The sequence below is a fragment of the Mesoplodon bidens genome (genome assembly GCF_964165515.1).
Source record: "Mesoplodon bidens genome assembly, chromosome: 3".
Taxonomy (NCBI): domain Eukaryota; kingdom Metazoa; phylum Chordata; class Mammalia; order Artiodactyla; family Ziphiidae; genus Mesoplodon; species Mesoplodon bidens.
Genome location: NC_138178.1, coordinates 32,159,475 through 32,172,308, shown reverse-complemented (window position 1 = coordinate 32,172,308; position 12,834 = coordinate 32,159,475). Strand labels below are relative to the sequence as shown.

General features: G+C 46.4%; 1 protein-coding gene and 1 pseudogene across 3 annotated transcripts in view; both read left to right on the top strand.

Annotated features, from left to right (window-relative positions):
• Positions 1 to 3,521, top strand: part of CTSH (cathepsin H) — a 20,081-nt gene extending 16,560 nt beyond the window's left edge. For both annotated transcript variants that reach the window (XM_081227006.1, XM_081227007.1), the window contains exons 11-12: positions 1,630 to 1,755; positions 2,550 to 3,521. In XM_081227006.1, coding sequence (XP_081083132.1) covers positions 1,630 to 1,755; positions 2,550 to 2,625 — 202 coding nt within the window. In that variant the 3' untranslated portion in view covers positions 2,626 to 3,521. The remainder of the gene's footprint in view (positions 1 to 1,629; positions 1,756 to 2,549) is intronic.
• On the top strand, positions 3,161 to 12,834 carry LOC308614003 (small ribosomal subunit protein uS10-like; annotated as a pseudogene). Its single transcript has 2 exons — positions 3,161 to 3,235; positions 5,948 to 12,834. The product of its transcript is annotated as a small ribosomal subunit protein uS10-like (transcript).

Genomic DNA, 12,834 nt, shown 5'->3' with positions numbered 1-12,834 from the left:
GTCCCGGCCCCCATTTGAGTCCAGAGCTCACCCTTCCTCAGCAGAAGAGCTGCCTCGTGATGAAAACCTGTGTTCAGAAATTTGAAGATGTGAAATAGGAAATAGCTGCTTTCAGACGCCAGAATCCCGTGCTGAAGCCTCCACCGCAGGGTTTTTCAGGAAGCCCGAGTTCTCTAACACTGGTATCATCTCACCCAGGCCTCTTGCCTGTTTGGCAATGTGAGTTCGGCCACACTTCCGGTAGCGTCTCCTTCATGGCCTCTTGTCATCTGGCCATTCCTAAGTGCAGGTGTTCTCCAGGGCTTTCTCCTCAGCCCACTGCCCTCTTCTCACACACTCCTTGAACTCCACGGCCAGCTGTTTGCTGAGAAATTCCAAGTCTTCATCCGCCAGCCTGGTCTCTGCCGGGCGTTAGATGCACAGATCTAAGGGCCTTGCCACTGCATCAAGCTGGATGGCCCGGATGGCCCGTGGAAACCTCAGATCCTGCGTGTTTCCGTCCCTCACCAGACGCTGCCCCATTAACACTGCTCAGAAGCGTGCTCTCCGCTCCCTCCCCGTGTCTCTGCCCACCCTTGCCTCTTTCCTGCTCTGTCCTTGTGCCCTCACCGCTGGTCCATCCTCCACTCGGAGCCAGAGTCAGCCTTCTGGAACACCCTTCTTGCCACACCAACTTCTCCATCCTCCAGCATCTCCCCACTGTCCCGTGTCTTAGCTCGGCTGGGGGAACCCTCGTGATCTGGTCCTTCTTTCTCCAAGCTCATGTCCCGTCAGAGCCACCCGCGTCCTCCCTGTTCCACCCTATGCCCCTGCCCCACCCCGTTCCCACCTGGTTGGATCCCCTCCCTCGGGCTCCTGTCAGCCCCCCAGCCGTCACAGCCCTCGGTCCACTGTATAGAAGTAGCCTCTCTGCCATCCTCCCTGCCGAAGGAGGCGTCCTAAATCCAGGAGCAGAGTTTTGCACGCTGCTGGTGTCTCGCACCTCGTCCCCGGGCCTGGCACGTACCAATGACTCAGTTACACGTCGTCTCAGTGATCACACGACCACTGCAGTTTGTCCTCTTGAAATTTTCAGAATTTCCTCATGAGAACTAGTTCACTAGCTAAAATGAGAGAAACCTATGTAATTGTCCCAAATACAAGGTAATCTTAAAATTACATACAGTGGCAACAAAGCAATGCCACGTGAAACTCCAGCCGGACACTGTTGCCCTCAGAAGGTGCAGCAGGAGGGCTGCTCGCTCCTTGTTATGAAAGAGGCATCGGAAAGCGCCAGGTGTCAGAGCTGGGCCGGCACCACGCTAAATCGTGCTCCTTTGGGTGAGAAGAACCCAAGGGGCTGAAGAGAATACTTCTCTTGCCCTGTGACTAAACGAGAGTTAATTCACCACCTTAAATGCCTCCCAGTCTCCGCTTTGCGAAACCTTGCTCTAATTCACTTGTTGGATGTGATCGAATCACCTTTTTTTTTCTTTGGCCGTGCTGCACGGCAGGCCGGATCTTAGTTCCCCGACCAGGGATCCAACCCACATCCCCTGCAGTGGAAGCGCAGAGTCCTAACCCCTGGACCGCCACGGAAGTTCCACATATTTTCCATATTTTCAAGCCTCTTTCATTTTCATTTTCCAGTACTTCCTGTCATAAAACTCCAGATAAAGTAAACCATGCAGTCCTGGCTGTTGGGTATGGAGAAGAAAATGGGATACCCTATTGGATCGTGAAGAACTCTTGGGGTCCCCAGTGGGGAATGAAGGGGTAAGCAGCTTCCAGGTCCCGTGTGATGGGAGGGGGCGTGATTGCTCAGGTCTGGGGGCCCTCGAAGTGTGCGGGGGGGGGTCTCCTCCACCTCAAATGTGGCTTCCAAGAAGGGGCTGCTAAACAGAGCCTTTAGCCCAGGCCAGGGAGAGGGGAGCATGAGCATGTAACCCTCACACCTCCAAGAACCCTCCAGCAGCCCCTCTCCCATCCTGGACCCCAGATTTTGATGACTCTGTGTCCAGAACAGGAGTCCATTTGGCTCAGGAGGTTCTATGACCACCACTAGGAAACAGTTCACAACACAGGGCCCTGCTGGGACTAAGCCAGCGCCTGGAAGGGCCTGTGGGTGAGAAATCCAAGCACCAAGTTTACCCGATGGCTGACAGCCCCTCCTTCTAGAATGGGGCTGGAATCAGGTGGCCTGGGTACATAACCTTGACGGGACTTTGTCCCTGTCTCTTCTCTGACTCTGTGTCCTCATCTGAAAAGGGGGTTTTCATCTGTTACCCAAGGGGTCCCAGTGGTGATTAAATAACTACGTGAGGGCCTAGGCACTGCTAAGAACCGGGCCCTCAGGAAACTCTGGGACAAGTGAGATATGGTTCAGGGGGCAGCCAGGTCGAGGGAAGAAGTTACTCATAGGTCAGAGATTTCCTGGTGGTCAGATAAACCCAGTACTGCTGTTTTGTGAGTAAATTCAGAGGGCCTAATCCCTAGAGTCAGACCTTGGTTCTGGAAGGGCCTGTGGAGAGGAAGCTGCCAGCCAGGCCTCAGCCCCTCCCTCTGTGCAGGTACTTCCTCATGGAGCGCGGGAAGAACATGTGCGGCCTGGCAGCCTGCGCCTCCTACCCCATCCCCCTGGTGTGAGCCGGGCGGCAGCAGCAGCAGCAGCGACTGGTTGGTGGATGGAGGGAGGACCGGGCAGCCTGGGGCCTAAAACCCTGCCCTGGAGGAGTGAGAGGTGGGAGACCCCCCAGGGCCCCGAGCCTGGAAACCCAAAGAAAACCACGAGGAAGAATTCCATGGAGCAACAAGCCCACGCACGTCTTCTGACAGAGGTCACCATGTGCCTTAAGCATGTTTTTTAGCTGACTCAGCACCACATGGACAAAGAATGTTCTTTCTTCCCAGAAGGGCTGCTTTTCCCATTTGGAGGAAGCTCCACTGACAGTCTTTTCTGTGGTCTTTATTGAATAAACCTTCAGTGAGCACCTCGCCGAGTCAGGCTGTGTGCTGGGGCCTGGGCCTGCCTCCGGGCCCTGGACTCCTAAGAGGGAGGCACCAAGGGGTGGCCGGCTCTCTGGCTGGGAGGACGGTGTGAGTGCTGGTGCCACTGTCTCCCAGAGGTGGGACCCGGGAGGAAGAACAGGTTTCATTTGAGATCTTGACTGTTCGTCCCCGCATGGGGAAGGAGGAGCTAGTGTGCCAGGCCCTGGCAGAGCCAGGATTCAAACCCACAATACCGGCCCGGAAGCCTGTACTTCTCCACGGGGCCTCCCCCGTCCCAGCTTCCTGCTCCTACTGCCCTGCCCCTCCGCCCGGGACTGCCCCCATCTCTTCCTCCCCTTATGCTCCCGCCACCTCCACCATCCCTTCTCTTGAGAAAACGGGGTCTCCAACCAGAGGGTGGCCGTGGAGTCTCTGCTGCTTCCCGATGCCTCTGGGCTCCAGGGAGTAGGGTCTATGGCACGAGTTGGTGCTGTTTGTCCTACAGTTCACAGATGTACCTAATAAAATCTTTCATGTCATTTGGGCCTCCTGGAGAGCTAATGGCTTAAGACTTGTTATTTTCATGACAAGCCCTATTTAGAGAATGCAAGTGTGGTTTAATCTGTTACAAAAGTCTAGTAACATAAGACACCACAACAATAAGTCAAGACAAAAACTTAATAAACTTAACAGTAATCGGATGAAATTCAATCTATTTTATTCTAGTTAATCTACTCTACATTTTTAAAAAACACTAACATGAAATGAAAGCATAATTCCTTAATACAATAAAGATCCCCAAACCCAGGGCAGTGGTATAAAAGGAGTTCCATTAAAGGCAGACATGGAACAAATAGGCCCAAGATCAGTACAGGTGCTTAACATTAATCTGGAAGGTCTGGCTGCTGTGATAAGGAATAAACCACATTAACATGTGCAGACAGTATACTAATGTGGCTAAAAACATTCAAGAGGATATACATTAAAACTCAGAACTAATGAAAGGAGTTCAGAGAGTGGCTGCTTACCAGATACAGACACAAAAAAATCAAAATCCTTCGACAAAACTCAGAAGAAAAATATTTTACACTGTAGCAACAAAACTAGTAGCCAGGAATAACCACACACATATACACAAAAGTCCTACATGAAGAAAATGATTAAATTACTAAAAACTGTAAAGGAAGACTTGAATAAATTGAGAAGCATACCATATTCTTGAATTTGAAAGATTAACATAAATAAAATGATTCTAGCCCAAAATAAAAATACAGGTTTGGTACATTTCCATCTAAAATCCCAATATAATTTTTTGATACTTTCTATTTACCTGGGGGAGAAAAAGCCCAAGATGGATTTTATAACTGAGTAATGAAAATGGATTTTTTCACATATCAAAATGTATAAAATGTCAACACTTAGAAGAGTGTATCAGTTAAGAGTAGACTAACACCCAGATTATGAGAATATGAGAATTCTATACATAAGTAGCAGACAGACAAATCAATTTTTACTATTCAATAAAAGGAGCTAGGAAATTGGATAGCTATTTGGAAAAACAGCTTAACCTGAATCTTCACTCAGCATTATATCCTTTAAGTAAACTTTAAAAATTTTTTAAGTTTTAGATTTACAGAATTATTGTGAAGATAATACAAAGAGCTTCCATATATCCCACACCCAGTTTTCTCTATTATTACTATCTTGCAATAGTATGTAATATTTGTTGAAATTAATGAACCAATATAACCAATGTTATTAATAATCATTTTTATTAAGTCATTCATTTTAGAGAAAGATTCTGGATGAGGTTTCAGAGAAATTCAAATTACCACAGAAAAGCAAATAACCATTTTCAAAATTAACCTCATCTGGGGGGTTTCCTAGCTCATTACAGATTATGGGCTTGGACTTGGATGCAGGCTCTCTCTCCACAAGCTCCCAGGATGTCTGCAGCCCTCAAACCACAAGGTGATCATGGATCTCCTATAAAGGGGGCTTGCAAAGGCCAATTCCCACCCTCTCCTTCAGTTACCAAACAACTACTGAGTGTCAGCTATTTGCAACTCCCGTCTTACACCAGCCTCCTGGGAGAATACAAAGATGCTCCCGGCATCCCCGCAGGCAAGACTGTTGTGAAACAGGAAAAATGACCCATGCCTTGGTGCTGTTTGGATTTAGAGAGCAGCAGGAAAGGTTCTATCTAACTGGGATAAAAACATTCCAAACGCACTTGAACTCCAAGGATCCAGAAGACAGTCTGGTACAGGGCAGAAGCTGCCTCATTTGTCTCAGTCACCATCTCCTTACCCCTCCACATAGGCCCTGTGCTGAGGTCTAGAGATCTGAGGTTTACGGTACTCATCTTTGGCCCTAAGGAGCTCCCATGCTGGGGGAAAAGACAACAAAGTAAAAAATAAAACAACAACAACAAAATATAAGGTCCAAAGATTAAGAAGAAATGTATCACAGGAAAACCACAGATCAATGTTCCTTATCAATACAGATGCAGAAATCCTCAATAAAATGCTGCATGCAAACCAAATCCAGCAACATATAAAGATTACACACCGTCGGTTTATCCCAGGAATAAAAATTTGGTTCCACATAAGAAAATCAATGTAATATACCATATTAATAGAATATGGTATATTAATAAAGGACAAAAACTGCATCTCAACAGACACAGAAAAAGCATTTGGAAAAAAACACCACCCCCCCTTCATGATAAAATAGTCAACAAACTAGGAATAGAAGGGAACAACTTCAACCTGATAAAGGGCAGCTATGAAAAACCCACAGCATCACTCCTATGCAAGGCTGTATCAGAAGTCCTACCTGGGGCATTTAGGCTAAAAAAAGAAATCAAAGCATCCAGAATGGAAAGGAAGAAGTAAAACCATCTGTTTGCAGATGACATGATCTTGTATCTAGAAAATCCTGCTCTTTGAGGAAGATGCAGACATAGCTGCAGCCCCAGTGGAGCCCTGGACTGCCCACTTCTGCTCCTGATACACAGCTGTGCTGTTCCATCTCCCGGAGGAACAGTCTTTCAGGAAGCCATGACGCAGCCACGGCTTTTAAAGATACCGGAAAGACACCCACGGAACCAGAGGTGGCAATTCACCGAATTAGAATTACCCTGACCAGCCACAGTGTAAAATCTTTGGAGAAGGTGTGTGCTGTCTTGATCAGTGGTGCAAAGGCAAAGAATCTCAAAGTGAAAGGACCAGTTCAGATGCCTACCAAGACTCTTAAGAATCACTACAAGAAAAACTCCTTGTGGTGAAGTTTCTAAGATATGGGACTGTTTTCAGATTAGGATCCACAAGCAGCTGACTTGGCACAGTCCTTCTGAGATGGTTAAGCTGATTACTTTCACCAGTACAGAGCCAGGAGTCAAGGGTTGAAGTCACCACTGCAGATGCTTAAATCAATTATTTTGAGAAATTATGTTGTTTAAAAAAAGAAGAAAAAAAATCCTATGGAATCCACATACACAACACACAGAAACTACTGAAGTTAATAAACAACTTCAGCAATTTTGAAGGATACAGGATGAACACACAAAGCCAACTGCATTTCTATACGCTAGCAATGAACAATTTACAACAGAATCAACAAGAATAAAAAACTTAGGAAAGAATTTAACAAAAGATGTGTAAGACTTGTACAATGAAAACTATAAAACATTACTGAAAGAAATTAAAAATGATCTAAATAAATTGAAAAACATCCTATGTTCGTGGATTGAAAGACTTAATACTGTTCAGATGGCAATACTCCCAAAACTGACCTACAGATTCAACACAATCCCTATTAAAATCCCACCTGGAAAAAAAAAAAAAAATCCCACCTGGCTTCTTTGCAGAAATTGACAAGCTAAAATTCACATGGAAATGCTAGAGACCCAGAATAGCCAAAACAATCTTAAAAAGGAAAAGCAAATTTGGAGGTCTCACTTATCCCATCTTTGAAACTTACTACAAAGCTACAATAATAAAGACATTGTCGTACTGACATAAGGATAGGCACAGATCAATGGGACAGACCTGAGAGTCCAGAAAGAGACCTATACATTTGTGGCTAATTTTCAACAAGGGTGCCAAGACAGTTTAATGGGGAAAAAATAATCTTTTTAACAAATGGTGCTGGGACAACTGGATATCCTCAGGCAAAATAATGAAGTTGGACCCTTACCTAACACCACATATAAAAATGAACTGAAAATGGTTCATAGACCTAAATGTAGGAGCTAAACTATAAAACTCTTAGAAGGGGCAAATCTTCATGATCTTGGATTTGGCAATGGTTTCTTAAATATGATACTAAAAGCACAGGCAACAGAAGGAAAAACAGATAAACTGGACTTTATTAAAGACTTTTGTGCTTCAAAGGACACCATGAAGAAAATGAAAAGACAGCCCACAGAATAGGAGAAAATATTTGCAAATCAAGTATCTGATAGGGATTGAGTATTAAGACTAAAGAACTACGTCTCAACAATAAAAACACAAATAACCCATTTTTAAAATGGTTAAAAGATTTGGACATTTCTCCAGAGAAGATGTACAAATCACAAGTACGTGTAAAGACATTCAACGCCATGAGTCAATAGGGAAATGCCAATCAAAACCACACTGAGATACCACTTCACAGCCACTGGGATGGCTATAATCAAAAGGAGGGACAATAGTAAGTGTTGGAGGATGTGGAGAAACTGGAGCCCTCATCCACTAGTGATGAGAATGTAAAATGCTACAGTCACTTTGGAATAGTTTGGCGGTTCCTCCAAACAGCATTATTCATAATTACCAAAGTGTGGAAAATATTCATAATTACCAAAATTATTCTGCCAACAGAATAAGTAAACACATGAGTTTAGCTGAAGGCTGTGTCTGCAGGGACTGACTAGGAAACAGCCACCCTGGAGGACAGAGAGGGAGGGATTCTGCTGGCTGGTTACCAATGAGTCAGGGCTGCAGGCCAAGTCCCCTAAAGGGGATGCCCACCAAGGGCGCCCTGGCCTGCCAAGTCCAAGGCACCTGTGCCTGGCACCAAGGGAGCAGAGGTGGTAAGAAAGGAAGTCTTTCCCTACAGTCCTGTGGGGCTTGAGAGTCCAAGGACAATGCTGGTCTGCTGCCTGCGACAAGGGGCAAGGTAAAAGGCCCACCCGTCTTGGGAGTCAGCAGGTTACATCAGCTTGTTGCATATACAGTGACATTTTTTTATTGGTTTTATTTCACAAGCTCCATTTGCCAGGCAATGCACCTGGGTCATGTACAGCATTCAGTCCTCACAGCACCCTATGAGGTAGACACTTTTATAACCCCCACTTGCAAGTGAGGACACTGAGGCACAAGACTGGCTAAGCAACGTGCCCTGCATCACAAAATCAGTAAGTGGCCGGGTCAGCATTCGCACACAAGCCTGTGCTCTCATCCCCTCCGCTCTGCTGCCTCTTCAAAGAGAATTTAGAATCCTTGGGATTCTTAAAACCTTTGATAGTAATTTGAATGTGCTCTTAGGAGACCTGGCCTTGCCCCTGCAGGCCCATGGGTGGTAGCTGGGCACTATCCATGTCTGCCTGGGGTTTCCCTCCTCCTTGGCAGACAAGCCCTTTCTTAAACTCTCCTCAAACTACCCCACTGAGGTGTCCTTTCTCTTGCACCCTGGCTGATACAAGGGGGTATCTGAAGGGTAATATCTACTTTCTTTTTATAGTTCTTGGTATATATATTTTTAAACATTTTAAACTAAGTACTCTAATGCAGAGTGATAGAGAATTTGAGTCTTAAGCTAGAAACAGAGAATGGATGTTTATTATTATGGGAAAAATCCTTTGACTAGGCCTCCATGGTTATGTGAATCTAAAAGCAGCAAGTTGTTCTGGGGAAAGGTGATAAACATAAACGAGCCGCCTGGCTTGCTGTGTGTGGTTCAGCAAAGATTGCCTCTCCCCGGATTCCACAGTTCAGGGCGGACGTTTGCACAGGAACCCAGAGGATGAAGTTGGGGCAGCCACTGGGGTAGTCTGGGGTGGCCCTGAAGCAGGCACATGGCAGCAAAGGCCCTTAAGGTGACTCCCCCTGGAGAAGGGCAGAGGCCCTGGAGGCTGACCCAAATTCAGAATCAAAAGGTTCATGGAACAGCTGAGGGAAGCCACTGAGGACTTAGGGACCCTGGCAGATGTCCTGCTCTGAGGAAGGAAGGCTGAACATGTGACAGCCAAGAGAAGTTGTTCTAGGGCACCAGAGTGGGCTGCCACCACAACCCTATGCATGTGTCCCCAGAGAGTGGGCAGGCCCATGGACCATGGGGAGACCTTCACTTACACCAGCGACACCTGGGGTCACCACAGTCAATTAGTGTGCACATCTAATTTTCTGGTGTCCCAGTCCAGCTTAGGAAGGAGGACTGACCCCTGGAATTCTTTGACATCCAGGGGAAGGGTGATCTAGAGGGAGGTACAAGAATTGCTGCTTATGGACATCATAAAGGCTTGAGCATCACCTGGAAAAGTAAAAGTGAACGAGTGTGTCCCAAGTTGGTGACACAGATCATACCAGGAACCTCCAGGGTCCCAGACCAACCCGCCCATGGGGGCATCTTTGTGTCTCCAGCTCTGGGACCAGGAAAGGTAGGATGATGTCATCCTTGAATAAAAACACAGAGCTATCACCTATGCCATGAACATCGTGGAGAGCATGTTGACTTTCCTGTGCATGTTCACCAAGGTGGGTAGGGTGGGGTAAGGGTGTCAATGCTGGTACCACTGCTAGACTCACAGGATGATGAGCTCAGATCAGAGCCACAGCTCTGCCCATGGTTAACTTCATGCCAGAGAACATCAGATAAAGGAGCACCAAACCCTCAAGAGGTTTGTCTAACCTTGATCACTCCCAGGCACACCACCCGTGAATCCCACCCCCCAACCCTTCCCAAGGGCAGGAGACATCCTCGCAGGCTCAGCTGCCCTCCAGTCTCTCCCAAGGCTGCATCACAAAATACATCGATCTGTTCTTCTGAAACCACCCACATCATCTGTCATTTCTTCCTCATTTTCAATTCCTACTTTTCTAATTATTCTCAGTATCTATAAATGTTGCAATATAAATAAGCAATACTTAAAGAGACTATTTTACTTTGGTTTCTTTTCTGCAGCTTTCCCCAACCTGATTCTCCCCAAAGGCTGCTGGGACCAGCCCAGCCTGGCTACCCCACTGCACGGCAATCTGACAATTGCCTTATCAAGACAGCAGGACGGTTGAAGGTGCTGTCCTCCTTCCTCTGGGTCCCCACGGGGCTGAGTTTCTGTTTCCTCTGCCCTGGCCCCAGTGAAACTCAGATGTGTCCATCTGTCCATAGGGAAAGGTGTGGAAGGACCTGCACCACAAGGCTAACAGTATTTAACTTGGAATGTATGTGAGGAAGAAGAATCAACAGACTTCTGGGTTATTTTGACTTTCTTTCAACAAAGCACATACATCTTTTGTAATGAGAGTTCTGGGGCTGTTAATCACACCCCTCTGCTTTATTGCTGGATCTCACAGCCAAGGGGCGCTTCTTGCCACCCCACCTCCACCGGCCTGCCCCACCGCACCCCTAGTCTGGACATTCCAGCCTGCATTAGAAATGCAGAGGAGCAGGGGTCAGGAGCAGGGAACACGGTGAACTTCAGACCCACCCGAACTCTACAGGTGGGTCTGAGAGAGGGCCAAAGCCAGCTAGAATAACAACCTCCTTGCCATTTTAGAGAAATCAAGACAAATGTGAAAGAAGCTACCTTGTGTCATGTGGAAGTGAGGGGTGAGTGAGGCACAACTTTCCTTCCCCAAACTGCTTAAGAAGGTCAACCAGTTGGCAACACCTATTACTATCCTATGGATAAAGACAGCAAACGGGAGAAGGAAGCTTCTCCTTAAAGTCATATTCAAGGAGGAGTTTTTTTTTTTTTAAAGCTGTTTAAGAAATCAACATAATTATCTGTGTATATATCTGTCCCCTCACTTATTCTTAGGGTTTGCCACAGAGGAATAAGGGAGGGAGGGAAGCTCTCAATATTTTTACCTGCAAACAAGCCATTCAAAACCCTTTCTTGGGCTTCCCTGGTGGCGCAGTGGTTGAAAGTCCGCCTGCCGATGCAGGGGACGTGGGTTCGTGCCCCGGTCTGGGAAGATCCCACATGCCGCGGAGCGGCTGGGCCCATGAGCCATGGCCGCTGAGCCTGCGCGTCCGGAGCCTGTGCTCCGCAACAGGAGAGGCCACAACAGTGAGAGGCCCGCGTACCGCGAAAAAAAAAAAAAAAAAAACTTTCTTGAGTTCAATCAGTTAGCTTAATATTTGGCTCCTAGATCAGTTTGATCCTGACCTGGTTTATCTTTCTCAAAGGTAACAGTGCCCTAATTTCCAGACAGAAAATATTGTTAACCCCTCTCCTTCTCTTCCCCTGCCCCCAATAAATTACTATACAGTGAATCTCTAGTTTTTCTCAAATAGGATCTTGCACTGAGATTGTTAAAAATGCAATTACATTCTTACTTTCAAATGATTCAGAGAAATAAAAGTGTGTGGAGAGAGAGCACGTGTGTACACAAACATGGCAAAAATATTAACGAAAGGTAAATCTTATAGGTGAAGAGTATACAACTAAGTATTCATCCTACTATTCTTGCAACTTTTCTGTGGGACTGAATTTGAAATAAAAAGTTGAGAAAATTTTAAAATAAAACCGGCAGTTTTGTGAACCCCATGTTGAGCCTGCTGACCCAGCACCTCTGGGAGGCAGGGCCGAGAATCTCACCACTGCCCTGGATAATGCAGTCTCAGATGGTTAAAAGAAAATATGAGGTTAAAGAGCAAGCAACAGTTAGAACGCTCACATCATACAGAGGGGTTCCGGACTCCCACACACATCACTAACCCACTCGAGTTACTGGGAGAAAACCTAGAACTAGCAGAGGTGCCAACCCTGTAAGCTCTCCTGACCCACCAGGAGTGGCGCTGAGGGTGGCCACAGCGGGGCCAGACACAGGACCTGCCCCCATAATGCTCTACGTATTTGGGGTGGGGCTAGGAACCTCGAGGCATCTGTGTGACAGCAATGCTTCCAGGTCAACAAGGTGGCCTTGTTAGCAAGTGGGGGAACCTCTGGAATTCAACCTCCAGTCTCAGCCTGTTCTTCCTTTGAGCTAAGTCACACCTGCTGAGCCAGCTTCTTGCCAAACCACAAAAGGGGAGGAAAGAAGATTCCAGAGCTGATTGATTCTGTCAACTCACCTGTAAAAAGCACGTAACAATTGTCTGAGATGTTGTGTCAACCTATCAACAAACCTTCCTATCTCAGATGAAGAGACCGAGGCTCAGACAGTGAAGTGAGTGTCACGGCCGGGGACGAGAGAGCCAAATCTGGGCCCAGCTTTTGGCCAGTCGACTTCATGGTTTATAACCATTCACAAGAATATATGGACTGTATGGGAGAACAAAGAAGAAATCACAGGGGGTACTCCTAGAAGCAGAGATGAGATGCCTTTTAACTTCAAGAACTTCCACAGAACAAAGGTGAGGGATAACACATGTCAAAACCTCTCAAGGAGGCCTATATTTAAACTGGGGGAAGGAGCTCAAATTATAGGCATTGTGAATAATGTTGGTAAACACCTCAAAGTAAACAATTAGCAGAAAGCTAGCTGTCACACAGGTAAAAAACTCCCTCAATGCTCAAAATTAATAATAATAGTCTATGAAAAAGCAGAGAAATAGTCACGTGAACCTCTAACTTTTTAGCCAGAACTCAAGAGGGCAAACTACCAAAGCTGCTGGTAGGTAGATAATGAAGCCAAGCTTCTCATTCCATGAAAGGCCAAA